The sequence below is a fragment of the Mya arenaria genome, chromosome 11 (assembly GCF_026914265.1).
Source record: "Mya arenaria isolate MELC-2E11 chromosome 11, ASM2691426v1".
In the NCBI taxonomy this organism is placed as follows: Eukaryota; Metazoa; Mollusca; class Bivalvia; order Myida; family Myidae; genus Mya; species Mya arenaria.
This window is the reverse complement of record NC_069132.1, coordinates 13,341,064-13,354,915: the sequence shown is the minus strand read 5'-3', so window position 1 is coordinate 13,354,915 and position 13,852 is coordinate 13,341,064. Positions and strand designations below refer to the sequence as shown.

At 35.4% G+C, this 13,852-nt stretch overlaps 1 protein-coding gene across 3 annotated transcripts in view; it reads right to left on the bottom strand.

Annotated features, from left to right (window-relative positions):
* The window catches only part of LOC128207254 (pyruvate carboxylase, mitochondrial-like), a 40,642-nt gene that overhangs the window by 17,509 nt on the left and 9,281 nt on the right, over nucleotides 1–13,852 (bottom strand). For 2 of the 3 annotated variants that reach the window (XM_052910075.1, XM_052910076.1), the window contains exons 2-14: nucleotides 10,930–11,178; nucleotides 10,255–10,439; nucleotides 9,541–9,706; nucleotides 9,064–9,209; nucleotides 8,757–8,874; nucleotides 8,278–8,548; nucleotides 7,918–8,080; nucleotides 7,474–7,656; nucleotides 6,817–7,051; nucleotides 3,110–3,148; nucleotides 910–1,134; nucleotides 489–645; nucleotides 134–240 (exon numbers count right to left, since the gene is read on the bottom strand). In XM_052910075.1, the coding sequence (XP_052766035.1) occupies nucleotides 134–240; nucleotides 489–645; nucleotides 910–1,134; nucleotides 3,110–3,148; nucleotides 6,817–7,051; nucleotides 7,474–7,656; nucleotides 7,918–8,080; nucleotides 8,278–8,548; nucleotides 8,757–8,874; nucleotides 9,064–9,209; nucleotides 9,541–9,706; nucleotides 10,255–10,439; nucleotides 10,930–11,122 (2,188 nt within the window). In that variant the 5' untranslated portion in view covers nucleotides 11,123–11,178. The remainder of the gene's footprint in view (nucleotides 1–133; nucleotides 241–488; nucleotides 646–909; nucleotides 1,135–3,109; nucleotides 3,149–6,816; nucleotides 7,052–7,473; nucleotides 7,657–7,917; nucleotides 8,081–8,277; nucleotides 8,549–8,756; nucleotides 8,875–9,063; nucleotides 9,210–9,540; nucleotides 9,707–10,254; nucleotides 10,440–10,929; nucleotides 11,179–13,852) is intronic. The other variant, XM_052910078.1, reaches the window with a different exon arrangement.

The following is a 13,852-nucleotide window of genomic DNA, read 5'->3' as shown; positions in this document are numbered from 1 at the left end:
AGCTTCTTTGCCTGGATTGCTGCACTGTCAAAATACCTTTAAAGCAGAAAATTCTATGTGATATAGTTAGGAAATTACTTACAATACTTTTTTGTCTGAAATTTAATTCTGTTCTGAATAAAAACATATTTACCAGCATTTCCGACAGCATCCATGCCGACAATGATGTTTGGCAGGTAGTTGAGTGAGTCAAAGATGCGGAAAATGTCCATGCCATGCTTCACAGCCTCATCACAAAACCTGCAAGCACAAACAAATTATGCCATTGGGCTTGTAATAGTTGTTGAAAATAGATGACCAAATGTTGCATGCAAATTTCATGAGATTGAATTCTCCATGTAACCATAGGCTAATTATATATATTGAAATAATTATAAGTTATAGCTGTCATTAGTATACAATTTGTTTTATCCCAACAGATCAGTAATCTTCATCCAAAAGATACTGATTACACTGTTTCTTATATAAATACACTTTCCCATGCTTACTTATACACAACATTGTCCGGGTAGTTTGTGTATCCAACAGCGTTAGCCCCGCGGAGCAGCATTTGAAACGGGATGTTGGGGATCATCTTCCGCAGCGTGTCCAAGCGATCCCATGGGCACTCATGCAGGAAACGCAGTGCAACGTCAAATGTCGCACCTGGAAATCATTATTTCAAGTTTTTATCTTCTAAGAAATTATTATGGAAATACATACCAGTTGCAATACTGATGAGCTGATGAGTTTTCTGTAAGTTTTTTTCAATTTGACATTCAGCACATAAGTCCATTAAAGATTTGAATAATATACCCCCGGAGAGGTAATGCAAAGAAACAATTATTGCCACACTACTCAGTAAACGGCAGAGTAACTAGAGCCACCTAATGATGTGATAAGGCCTGAATTACTTTCCTTAATACCTACCTCCCCAGTTTTCCAGGCTGTAAAGATTGTTGAACTGGTGCGACACATATGGTGAGATTCTCTTCAAGTCGTGTGTCCTCACTCGCGTGGCAAGCAGTGACTGGTGGGCGTCCCGGAAGGTCGTGTCCATTAGCAGGAGGCCCTGGTGTTGGCGTACCTTCTTGGCAAAGGCCTCAGGCCCATCCTTCACCAAAACATTTCTGAAGCCCATAGGGGGCTCAGGGACTGAAAGTAAAAGTAACCATTTAGAAAACACTTGGGTACTTCTGGGGTAATTCTGTAACCATTCAACTGTTGTACTTTCTATAAATATTAAGAATACACATCTCAAACATTCAATGGTTCTAACTTCTATTCATCTTACATGTATGCTACAAGGTATTTCATGATGAAACTTTATATGAAAATATTAAAGACTATAAAAGAATGAAGAGCCCATCACATACCAGTACATTTAATAACCTACTACAGTCAATCATACAATGTCTAAAATATACAAAGAATCTTATACTATGCAAAGCAAAATATTTAAAGCGTCCCCAGTAAATTTTCTGCTGCGAAAATTTATCATGCTGCAATGCATAAAAATAAGCATTTATTAAATATCTTCAACTTCTGTAAAGAAAGGACTAATCTATACCACATCTATTATCTTTTACAATGGCTTTCATAAAATCTAAAACAAAGGCATAGAAAATGATTTTTAGTTTCATTGTAAGTGATATATTTCACTAAGTGATCACCTAGTTATAATTTGTGTATGACTGTATAACTTTTACTCTTTTTTATAATGAAAAGACTGGAATGATATGAAATGGAAAATGTCTATTTTAGTTCTTTCCATTTTCAAGTTAACTGTCAGCAATTTATGTAGCTTTATTACCAGTCTTTTATGATCTTAATTAGCTCAGGCATAAGTTTGTATGATATAAACAACAAAGGTTTTAAATAATAGACAGAAGTTCAATCTGTGTTTTGAGAATTATAATTATGTAAGCTGATAAGTTGGGTGTTGTGTTTTGCAAACCCAATCCCATTAATGTTCCCCATTAATTCATCCTACATACCAAGTTTGGTGACAATAAGACAACCATAACTAAAGATATTTAGTTTCAACTAAGTATGGTAACAGTGACCTTGACCATAACCTTTTCCTATATACAAAGTCTGGTCAAAACATGTCAACCCAAACATAAGATACTGAGTTTCAAATTATTTTTTTTTCATTTTAAGTAACCATGACTTTGGCCTTGACTCAAGGGACCCCAAATGCAATCCCATGCAGGTCTGCAAAACCTCTTTGTATATACAAAGTTTGGTCACAATATGTCAACCCGAACTTAAGATATTTAGTTTCAACTGTTTTTCTATTTTTAGTATCAGTGACCTTAAGCCGCGAATTCATAAAAGGGCTTCATAAACCCTTCCTACATACCAAGTTTGGTCAAAATTTGTCAACCCTGACTAAAGTTTTTAAATACAATAGATAACTAAGACAATGCTCACCTGCACGAACAATGACGTATATCATTCTAATAACATACAAGTTGTAAGCCTTGGGTAGGTATGGATCGATAATACTTTAAACATGTTATGTCTTATAGCAATATGTAATGTATGGCTAGCTTATCAATTTGAGATCATTTCCCAAACTCAAAGTACTTGCATCAGGAATTTTTGGGGTAGTGGAAAACAGACTCCTTCCACATGGCTCCGCCATAACCCTTTGCAAATTTCGGCACCAAGCTTAAAATCCCCATGACAACACTTTAAATTACTTCAACTTTGTTACTTATTTTTACATTTTTTAAAAACCCTGACAACTTCTTTCGTCAGTTTATAAATGTTAAAAAATTAATAACGAACAAATCAGATACCATACAATAGACCAATCAGCTACCAGATCATAGACAGACACCAAAGTATATAGATTTGGACATGCAGATTTTAGCAATACAGAACAATCATTTAAATTTCTTGTGAGAACATTGTTATCTAGAACTTAATTAATCCCAATACATTATAAGAAACTATTAAAAGTAAGTGAAAATTTAAATGTGTGAGCTATAGTCAACATATATATATATATGTAACAATATTGACAAAGCAAGCAACGTAACAATGCAGCCATATAAGCATTTCATGTCAGGCAGAGTTTTGCCATGCAAACCAGGTAAGGTGTGCTTCTGACCATACATACGTTTCCTCTGCAAATGAAGATCGCCAGGATGAGACGGCTCTGAACGACAATGCCATGTTATCATTGGATTATATAAACTTAATGTATATTCCCTATACTATAAAAGGCAATATTTACACTCCTGCACTACTATTGCAATTCCTTAGTTTAAGAATATATTCTTAAACCTTCCTTCATATTTTGATGACACCTAAAACTACTAGCACAGAAACAACTCTAGTGACTGCTTCTTTGTTTTATTGCAGCAAAATCTATGCTATGTCGAAGAAACAAGTGAAGTCGTTGACGTTGCTGTTGTTCAATCAGCTGGATTCATCCTGAGCGTTGTAGATGAATAATCCCTGAGTAATTTTGCAAATGAAGAAAAAACACACAAAAAAACCTGTTTTCTGGTAACCTGACCGACCCTATTTTTTCCTCGCGGACCATAATTTCTTTTAGGCATAAAGGTTAAAATTCAAAAATAATTTTGATAATATAAATAAAATTTGACCACGGATTATCACAGGAAATCTAAACAATCTTTAAAGATATAACACAAGTTCATATCACTTTGACAGTTGTTTTAAGATCTGCCACATTTTCCCAAAAGTCAAATTTTCAAAAAAATCCAGTTACTAGTTTCTACAGTAACAAGAGCTGTCACAGAGACAGCACACTCGACCATTCTGCCGCTTTTCACTGTAAAATTAGATGAAATGCAAAATCTTCACCAAAATTTCTAAGTCAAATAAATAAGGCGCAAAATTTGTAATATATGTGAGAAAGAGTTATCAAACTTGATTGTTTATAGTTTCAATAAAATACATCAAGTAGTTGCAGAGTAATTGGCTTACATGTGCTTACATGCAAAACCTTAGCCAGAATTTCTATGTCAAATAATTAAGGGCAAATATTTGCATTATATTCATGATAAAGTTATCTAACTTGACATATTATGTAAGTTGGACTTTTGGGAACACATGTTTAAAGTTTCAATGCAATACATGTTTTTGCTGAAATATTGATTTAAATGTGGTTACATGAAAAACCTTACGCAGAATATCTAAGTTAAAAAATAAAGGGCCATAATTAGCATGATATGCACAATAGAGTTATCTAACTTGGTTAATATAGTAGGTTGGATGGTTGAGTGCCATTGAATAAAGTCTTAATGCAAAACATCAAGTAGTAAGTTGCTGAGATATTAACCTATGTGTGCTTACATGCAAAACCTCAACCAGAATTTCTAAGTCAAATAATAAAGGGCAATAATTTGCATTAAATTCAAATAAGTGTTATCTAACTTGATTAATTAAGTACATTGTATAGTTGGGAATACAGTGTCTAAAGTGTCAATGCAAAACATGCTGTATTTGTTGAGATAATGACTAAAGGTGCTTACATGCAAAACCAAAGTGTGACGCGGACGCTAGGGTGAGTAGTATACCTCTCCTTATTCTTAAAGTAGATGAGCTAAATATGAATAGCAAATGTTGGATGACATTTACCTTTGTATTATATTGCTATTTTAAAACCATTCATACTGAACAAGTCATGATCTTATTTTCGATGGTCTAACCATAATTATAGTGTAGATTGAAAATGGTGGACATATAAAATGGATGGAAATTTCAGGTTTTTTCCCTATTGTTGAAAGTGAGATGTCTATGTTATAGCAGATGAATATCACTTTAATATTAGTTGTCCACTGTACCATGATGTAATATGTAAGATACTTCATTTAATAAATAACTTAAACACTCATTCTATAAATTATTGTCAGACTTCAACAGACAAAATGTTGTACCTATTATCTTTAAGGCTTTAGTTATTCGCAATGACTACAAGTGTGAACGATGACAAATATTTTATATAAATTGTACATGCATTACCTCTCACCACTAGTGTTTTTTTCTCTGATTATTCTTTTTAGGGCCAGAGGCCTTGTACTACAATAATTAGCATGTTATGTTATACCAAAAACCTATTTTGAATGCTTTAACATCAATTCACATAATATTTAGTGCTGAATTGATATTTTATACAACAACAATGTCCAACAATCAAACACAACAAATACACTAGGACAACGGCAAAAGCTTTGATATTGACAAAAATAATATTTTTGATATAAACAATTTAAGGCTTAAGTATCTGCCTTTATATTGATTGTCTACGAAGATTTACAGGTAGTTGGTTTACACATGTTCATATTCAACATTAATGTGTATATGTGTTGCAGACTAGAATATCCTACATATACACATGTGTTGAACATATAAAATGATTTCAGTAAAGAATTATACGCACAAGTAATAAAGATAAATAAAATACACTTATACTTCAGAGTATAAAACCAAATGTAAACAAAACACAGCTGTTTGAAACAGTACCTTTTTCTTCATCTGAATGATGGGAAACACAAGTCATATAAGGGTTACAAACGGGATTGTTATAACTTAAAGCCTACATACCATGTAATACAGAAATGCATGAATCAGTCATCATGATTAAGGTCATCTTGAAGGCCTACCTTGCTGTTTTGCTTAAAAAAACAAACACTGAACAAAAGTCTGACTGAAGTATAAAATTTAAACCTGCCTTTCAAATGTTAAACCAGTACCACACTTGTCCTAATTTTGGCTCCTTCTAACACCAACACTAAAGCTCTATTCAAAAGATACAGAAGGTTGTATCTTTTACACATGCAAATTCGAACAAACATACTAACAAATTCCCGTTTATATATTAACCAATGGAAAGTTAAACATTTCATCCCTATGAAAATAATGTTAGAAAAAGTTAATTGGTAGTAAGGAGGGAATAACTCTGGTGCGATTAGTTGTTTTACATTTATTTATAATGTTTTAATTGTGAATAACATGTGTTTAAACAAGAGCTGTCACAGTATGTGACGAATGCCCCTGAATGTGACATTGACCTATGAACAAGGTCAGTACATGAAAAGTTGATCTTGCCTTTACGTGTCAAATACATATGGCAAGTTATTGCCTCTAAACATAAAAAAATACCACCCATACTTGACAACCTACACTGTTATGTCCTTATAAGCAGCATTCCATTGTGAATAAACACTAAGTGTGACCTTGAACTTAGAGGTACGGAAACGGGTCTTGCATGCGACACGTCGTCTTGGTATGCCAAACACATGTGGCAAGTTATTTTAAAATCTGTCCATACAAGGGAGAGTTACAGCCCGGACACGACAACCTATACTCTATGTCCTTATATGCACCACTCCATTGTGAATAAACACTAAGTGTGACCTTGACCTTAGAGGTAAGGACATGGGTCTTGCACGCGACACGTCGCCTTGGTATGTGGAACACATGTGGCAAGTTATTTTAAAATCTGTCCATACAAGGGAAAGTTACAGCCCGGACACGACAACCTATACTCTATGTCCTTATATGCAGCACTCCATTGTGAATAAACACTAAGTGTGACCTTGACCTTAGAGGTAGGGACACGGGTCTTGCAGCTATTGAGCCAGACACACGGACGGCCAGATGGACGGACTGACGGTGCGATTTTAATATGCCCACCTTCATGGGCATAAAAACAAAATAATAAAATTAAAAACTAAACTCCAGATTGGAAATGGAGCTCTTAATGTGAGTATGAGGAATGCATCTTGAAATAAACGTACATATACACATCAAATTTATAAACACTTCACCCTACATGAGCATAAGGTTACATACCATAAGGTATCTCTGGGACAGAGGGGATGGTCTCCGAGGGTCTGAGGTTAGTGGCGAGAGGGGTGGAGGGGCCATTCACCATCACTTGAGCCAGGTACTTTAGGAGCTTTTGGGCCCGGTTCTGGGATGGCTTGAACTGGAACAACTGCGGGTTCTCATCTATGAAGTATGTGTCCACCACACCCGACAGGAACTGGGGATGCTCCAACACGTTCAGCAGGAATGGGATGTTCGTCTGCAAGTTACAGGTATAAGAAACTATATGTATACACATTTTAACATTTTTTTATATATCAATTTCAAGGCTGAAAGGTTAGAAGAAAACAGTACATGTTCTTAAATTTTGAACCCTAGAGTCTAACACTCAAACCTTAAGTTCATCTACAACCTTGTAGAACACCCATGTATATTTATTGCTTAAGTTAAGACAGAACCAATTTACAAAATACCGGTATGTTAACTGCTTGTAGTCTACTGTATTTAGCCAACAAGTTTTGTCCCAGGTAATTTTTTGATAACACATCACTGACAACCAAACAAGAGTATATCCTGAAGTTTCAATAACATGCAATAAAATCTAGGTTTTCAGCTTTCCATTTCTATGGAAAATGTTCACCACATCTGACAAAGAGAATAAAAAGCCTGGTGTTGTTTTACCTTAACTCCTCTGATCCTGAATTCCTTGAGTGTTCGGAGCATCTTGGCACAGGCCGAGTGGTGGTCCTGGGCGTGGGCAATCACCTTCACCAGCAGTGAGTCATAGTAGGGCGTGATGAGGGCACCAGCAAACCCGAGGGCACTGTCCAGCCGGATACCAAAACCCTCACCACTTCGAAATACCTAAAATGGAGAGGTGATATACATTGTTTCAAAATGAAATGATATAAAGTAATCTGTAATTGACCTTTGCATTAAATAAACAAAGTTGGGCATTGAAACTTCAAAAGAAAGAAAAATGATGAAATTTACTTCTTGAATCAACCAAAACATCAATCAGAACACTTTGAACAGAAAATGCTTTTTGAAACTGGCTGACTATGTTTTAAATGTCAATTAACCCTTTCTATTGCCCTATAATCACAGACTTATCTGGTCACACACCTCAATCCTTCCAGTGTCCGGCTGAAATCCACGGGCGGGGTCCTCTGTGGTCATACGGCACTGAATGGCACATCCGTGCAGGGAGATCTTGTCCTGGGTAAGCCCCATTTCTGGCAGTGACTTCCCATCTGCAACCTTGATTTGTGACTGCACCAGGTCAACACTGTTAATAAGAGAGAGTTAGATTTGACAGAAATATGCACTGAACATTTACGTTTCATTCATTTGAAAACTCTTTCCCAGCTTCAAGATAATTGAAATTATTTGAAACTGATTTGTATGAGAATTTCATGAACATATATATTTATTTCCTTTGGACGATTCAGTTCTATATCCTCCATTTAAAAAACAAGCACTTACCCTGTGACATTCTCTGTGACTGTGTGTTCCACCTGCAGTCTGGCGTTCACTTCAATGAAGTAGTAGTTGCCACTGTTATCCAGTAGGAACTCCACAGTGCCCGCATTCTCGTAGCCAACATGTTTCGCTAGCCTGATGGCATCAGTCGTCATGGCTTGTTGGATTTCCTGGGACAGCTGCGGGGCAGGAGCAATCTCGACAACCTTCTGGTGACGACGCTGCACCGAACAGTCACGCTCATACAGATGCACTACATTACCTTCCTTGTCACCTAGCAAAACATTTTTTTGCAAAATTTGCATTGTCATAGATTTTACTTAACTGGACTTATACCTTCAAATCTTGATCTTGCAACTTTAACTTTAACATAAATTTATCATTAAAAAAGCATATGAATTGTATAACCACTTTCAATGTTTCAACTTTAATATTTAATGAACCACTAGAACTGGAATGTATGCATAAAAAAGACATATTACCTAGGATTTGCACCTCAATGTGTCTTGGTCTTTCAATAAACTTCTCCAGAAACAGAGCTCCGTTACCGAAGGCTGATTGGGCCTCAGATGTTGCTCTATGAAAGTTCTCCTCGATATCCTGGATAAGAAGAATTACATTTTAGAGAGTGAAATTTATCTTTAATTTTTTTTTAACTAATATTGAATGACAAAATATAGTCTTGCTTGTTAAAGAAGGATTTCAACAATATTCAGCAGCACTGTAATTTAGTAATTTTTAATTTTTTTTGACCCAATTATGTCATATGCATATCATTATTTTGCCCACCTCCATCTTTTTGACAACCCTCATACCACGGCCACCACCCCCGTAAGCAGCCTTGAAGATGACGGGAAGGCCATATGTCTCACAAAACTCGAGGGCATGTTCTGCACTGTCCACCGGGCCAGGGGTCCCAGGTACTACCTGCACTCCTGGGTTAAAACAGAAATTAGCAAAAGCTGGTTAGCTAACTACGATATGTTATACCATGGTATATGGCCTTCTACTGCATATTGCTCAATTAAAAGGACACCTACAAAACTATTAATATCTCTAACTGAGTTAACATACAGACTTATGAATTCAAATCTAAATGAATTAGTCAAGCACAGTCTTTTCCAATGAATACATTTCTTGCAGCAAATAAATTGTTACTTTCGCTGACATTTACATGTACAAGCTGTTCCACTCATTCAATCATCCATAAGTTTAGTTCAGTATTAAATGAAAAACTCAAGCCAACAATTTACTGAACCAACTAACCAGCCTCTATTGCTGCCTCCCTGGCCTCCACCTTGTCTCCCATCCGTCGCACAACCTCCGGAGAAGGACCAATGAACTTGATATCTGCGTCAATCACTGCCTGGGCAAAGTCTGACCTTTCCGACAGGAAGCCATAACCTGGGTGGATTGCATCCACACCGTTCTCCTGTGAAATGGTGATCAAATGTATACATGCATAAGATAATAAAAGGATTAACTTTATTAATTACTGATTTTTCTAATAGCTATCCTGAAAATATTTTAACCAATCTTTCAGTTTTCTTTCAACTTCTACTTTTTGATCTTAATTTTCAAGTGCTTGTAGGGTGCTTGAGATTCTTCTGCTTATCAGTCAGTAGTTTTAAAACTTCCTTATAATTCATTTATATTGAAAATTATTCACATGAGTTTACTTTTCATTATTTAACATTAACATCTTATAAAGATTGTCCGGTTAGCGCAGTGGTTAGCGCACTCCCTTCTCACCTAGGCGACCCTGGTTCGATTCCCGGCTTGGGCACATGTGAGGTTGGTTTGTGGTCACAAGTGGGTTTTCTGCGCATTCTCCGGTGTCCCCCACAACACAAGACCACACTCTTGCATAAAATCGGGCCAACAAGAGTGATTGATATAATGTTGTAATAACTTGTTTTACAATTGTTGTAAAATAAATAACTAACATCTTATTAAGTCAAAGTATTAATAAGCACCCACCTTGGCAATATTGATGATTTCTGGAATGTTGAGGTAAGCTGCTACAGGTGGCAGCCCCCGGCCAATCAGGTATGATTCATCTGCCTTCTGTCTGTGCATATGCATTTTGTCCTGCTCCGAGTAGATTGCCACCGTCCGAATGTTCATCTCCGTACAGGCTCGGAACACACGGATTGCGATCTCTCCTTTAGTTACATGTGCATACATTTTAATGCAATGACTATATTAAACAGAAGCATGACAGAATGAAATTCACATTCATTTCACTTCAACCAAGAGCCTGTTTACCTGCACTGGTTCATTTTCACCATCCTAATAAATTATGTGATGTAAAGTTTTGGGGATAATTGGATTCAGAAATCATTGATTTTCATCACATTCAGAGATCAGTATGAAATATTATCTGTCATGATTTATTGCAATACATATCTACACCCCAAGGATTAATATTTCAGCCATTTTGGGTCATAAAAAGGGAAAAGAAAATAATAAAACAGCCCTGGATTCAAGAGGTGACAATAATGAATGTCTGGCTATTAAAGGCTTAGGATAGTAATCAATGAACATTTTGTCCAATGGCCTGTTTTAAAAAGCTTTAAAATACTTAAATAAATACTAAAATAAATCTGATTTTCTTTGTTCATGTATGAGATGGTTATAAACCTTCATTCTCACCTCTGTTGGCAACCATAAGTTTGGTGATGGTGTCAGTGTCTCGGGGAAAGGGTGTGGCTGAACGTATGGTGCTGTACTTGGCCCCAGGGGGCAGTTTAAAGCAGGGGCGGGTGCGCACAGGGACCGGCCCCTCTGACACCTGCAGACTCGCCACATGACGTAGCTGGCTTGCACGAGACTGAAGTCGCAACATCGTCAATGCTTCTGGCTATGGTAGACTTGTAGTCTCAAAGATTAGCAGTCCCCTTTCTGAAAACAACATCCTGAGAGTATGGCATTCAAATACATAGAATAATTATGCATTCCAATATATACAGTATTTAATTCTTAAAGAAATAAATCAAATGCTTCATATTTTCCTAAACAAAAGCATCGATAACTTTGTACAGTACTTTTGATTTGTAAATTTTTACAACTCTTGAAAATGCAACATTTTCCTTAGGCATAATGAAGAAATATGGTTGTTTCCTGTTTCCCTACCTACCCTGTTGTTTTTCACCCGAGCGACCAGACCCTTACATTTTTATTCCTGGTTTTCAAAGTGAACATGATATCAAAGATAACTTACTTTACCGATTTAAACAAAAATATATCCCAACCTACCTGCTCTTTATTTTTTCAGTTGTGAATTTAGAAGGATTTTTTTTTTTAATATTATCCACATTGCAATTTTTTCTTAATCAAATAATGATTCTTAAACAATGAGTGCATATACTTTTGTGCAGATCTATAGGCAAATGAGACATTTACAAAGATGCCAAAGCTGGGAACAATTGCCAGGGCCTAAAAAAAAAATACATTTGGTTCGGGTTACCCGACCCTACCTACGGAATAGGCGCCGACCCTACCATTTTTATAGTCAGTTTGAAAAACAAATGAAAAATCCCCAAAAATAAAAATAAAAATTTCTTTTTTTCTTTCTTTTTTTATTGGTTTTTAAATATGTAGTTTAAAACCTTAAATGCTTATACAGGAGTTAACTTTAACACCATTCTCCAATGATTAAAATGACATTCTTATATAAAGCCTAATAAAAAAATAAAAATAAAAAAAAATAAAAAGCCTACCTACCCTACCTATTTTTGAAAACAATGTAACCCTAACCAAACATTATTTTTTTAGGCCCAGTCAATATGTCAAATTATCATTAATGACATTTGTGACATCTGTTTTATTTTCATTTAATTATTAGTGTTTGATTAAATATTCCACAGTCAACAACTCCACTACTTTTTTGTTTGAAAACATAAACACACTCACATATATATATGATATTTCAATTTAACATCAATTCTCCAGTTATCCTTGTCGCATATCTAGGCAGAATCTGAAGGTTAAATATCAACTGAATATGATGCAAATGTCTTTTCAGTATGAAATACATAAAAAAAATAAAAAATTGTCAACACTGTGAGGTCTATTCGAGGATTACTGTTGTGCATGTAAACATGCTATATATAGTATTGTTTATGGTGATATCAGTCTGGCAGAACATATGAAGGCAGGTAGCACTTAAAGTCTTAAACTATCTGAAAACAATAATGTCCAAAAATTGGCACAATACTCTGTAAATAAAGTCAATAAGACTAAATAGACGGGATAAACAAGATAATCAAGGCTATTGTTGGAAACCATGTATAGCTCCTTGACAGGGTAAAAGGTTTGAAAAGGAAGAGCAATTCAGAAAATATTAATTTTCAAGCATGATTTTTCTGGTTACCAACTATACATATGGGTACCATTTTTACCAGTCATATTATCATCAACAATTTAGTTAAACTTTGAGTAAATTTGTGTCAAGTAATTTTGAAATATTATTTGTGGAATAAAAGAGCAAACTCACAAAATTTGTCACAAACAAATCCCCACCTAAACAAGAGCCGTCGTAAGACAGCACCCTTGACTACGCCGCTTTGACTTAGAATATAATAACGATGTAATAATACCAAGTTTGGTCTCTTTATGTCAAACCTAAAATTATTTGATATTAAGGCGACTTTGATGCTGCCCTCCCACCAGCCCGCCCAAACAATGACACAAGTCATTCAAATAACTTGATTTCCCATTATGAAAATGTGGTTAAGAATATACAAATATGCCTTTCAAAGGAAATAAAAAAAATTCAAGGGCCATAATTTGTATTTAGGCTTAACACGGAGTTATGTTTCTTGCTGTTAGATGGTCCTAAATAATTTTGAATTTTATTAAGTGCATTGAATGAATGGTATAGAAGTTTTTTTATTAAAATCCCAACTTGCCCTTAACTTTTACTCGCCTAAAACTTTAACCTAAGTCAATCAGGGGCCATAACTTGTATTAAGAATATGGAGTTATTTAACCTCATTGGTTGATGGTCCTGAACAATTGTGTGAAGTGTTAAGTCAATTGAATGAAGGGTATAGAAGTTATTAAACAATATCCAAACCTGCCCTAAAATGGAGTTATCTAACCTCATTATGTGATGGCTCTGCACATCTGTAAGTATTAAGTCAATTGAATGAATGGTATTGGAGTTTTAAGTGATCCCAACTTGCCCTAAAACTTTAACCTGCCCTGAACAACTGTGTGAAGTATTAAGTCAATTGAACTAAGGATATAGAAGTTATTAATAAATATTCCAACTTGCCCTAAAACTTTAACCCAAGTTCCATAGTCAATCAGGGGCCATAATCTGTGTAAAGAATAATATGGAGTTATCTAACCTCATCATGTGATGCCCCTGAACAACTGCATGAAGTATTAAGTCAATTGAATGTAGGGTATTAGAAGTGAAAATCCCAACTTGCCCACTTTAATCGTACGTCGACGCCGACGCTGGGGCGAGTAGTATAGCCCACCTATTCTTCGAATATTCGAGCTAAAAAGTACATAAGAATACAAAAGCAAGGAAAATCATAAGAAAGGCAATAATTGTTAAAATGCT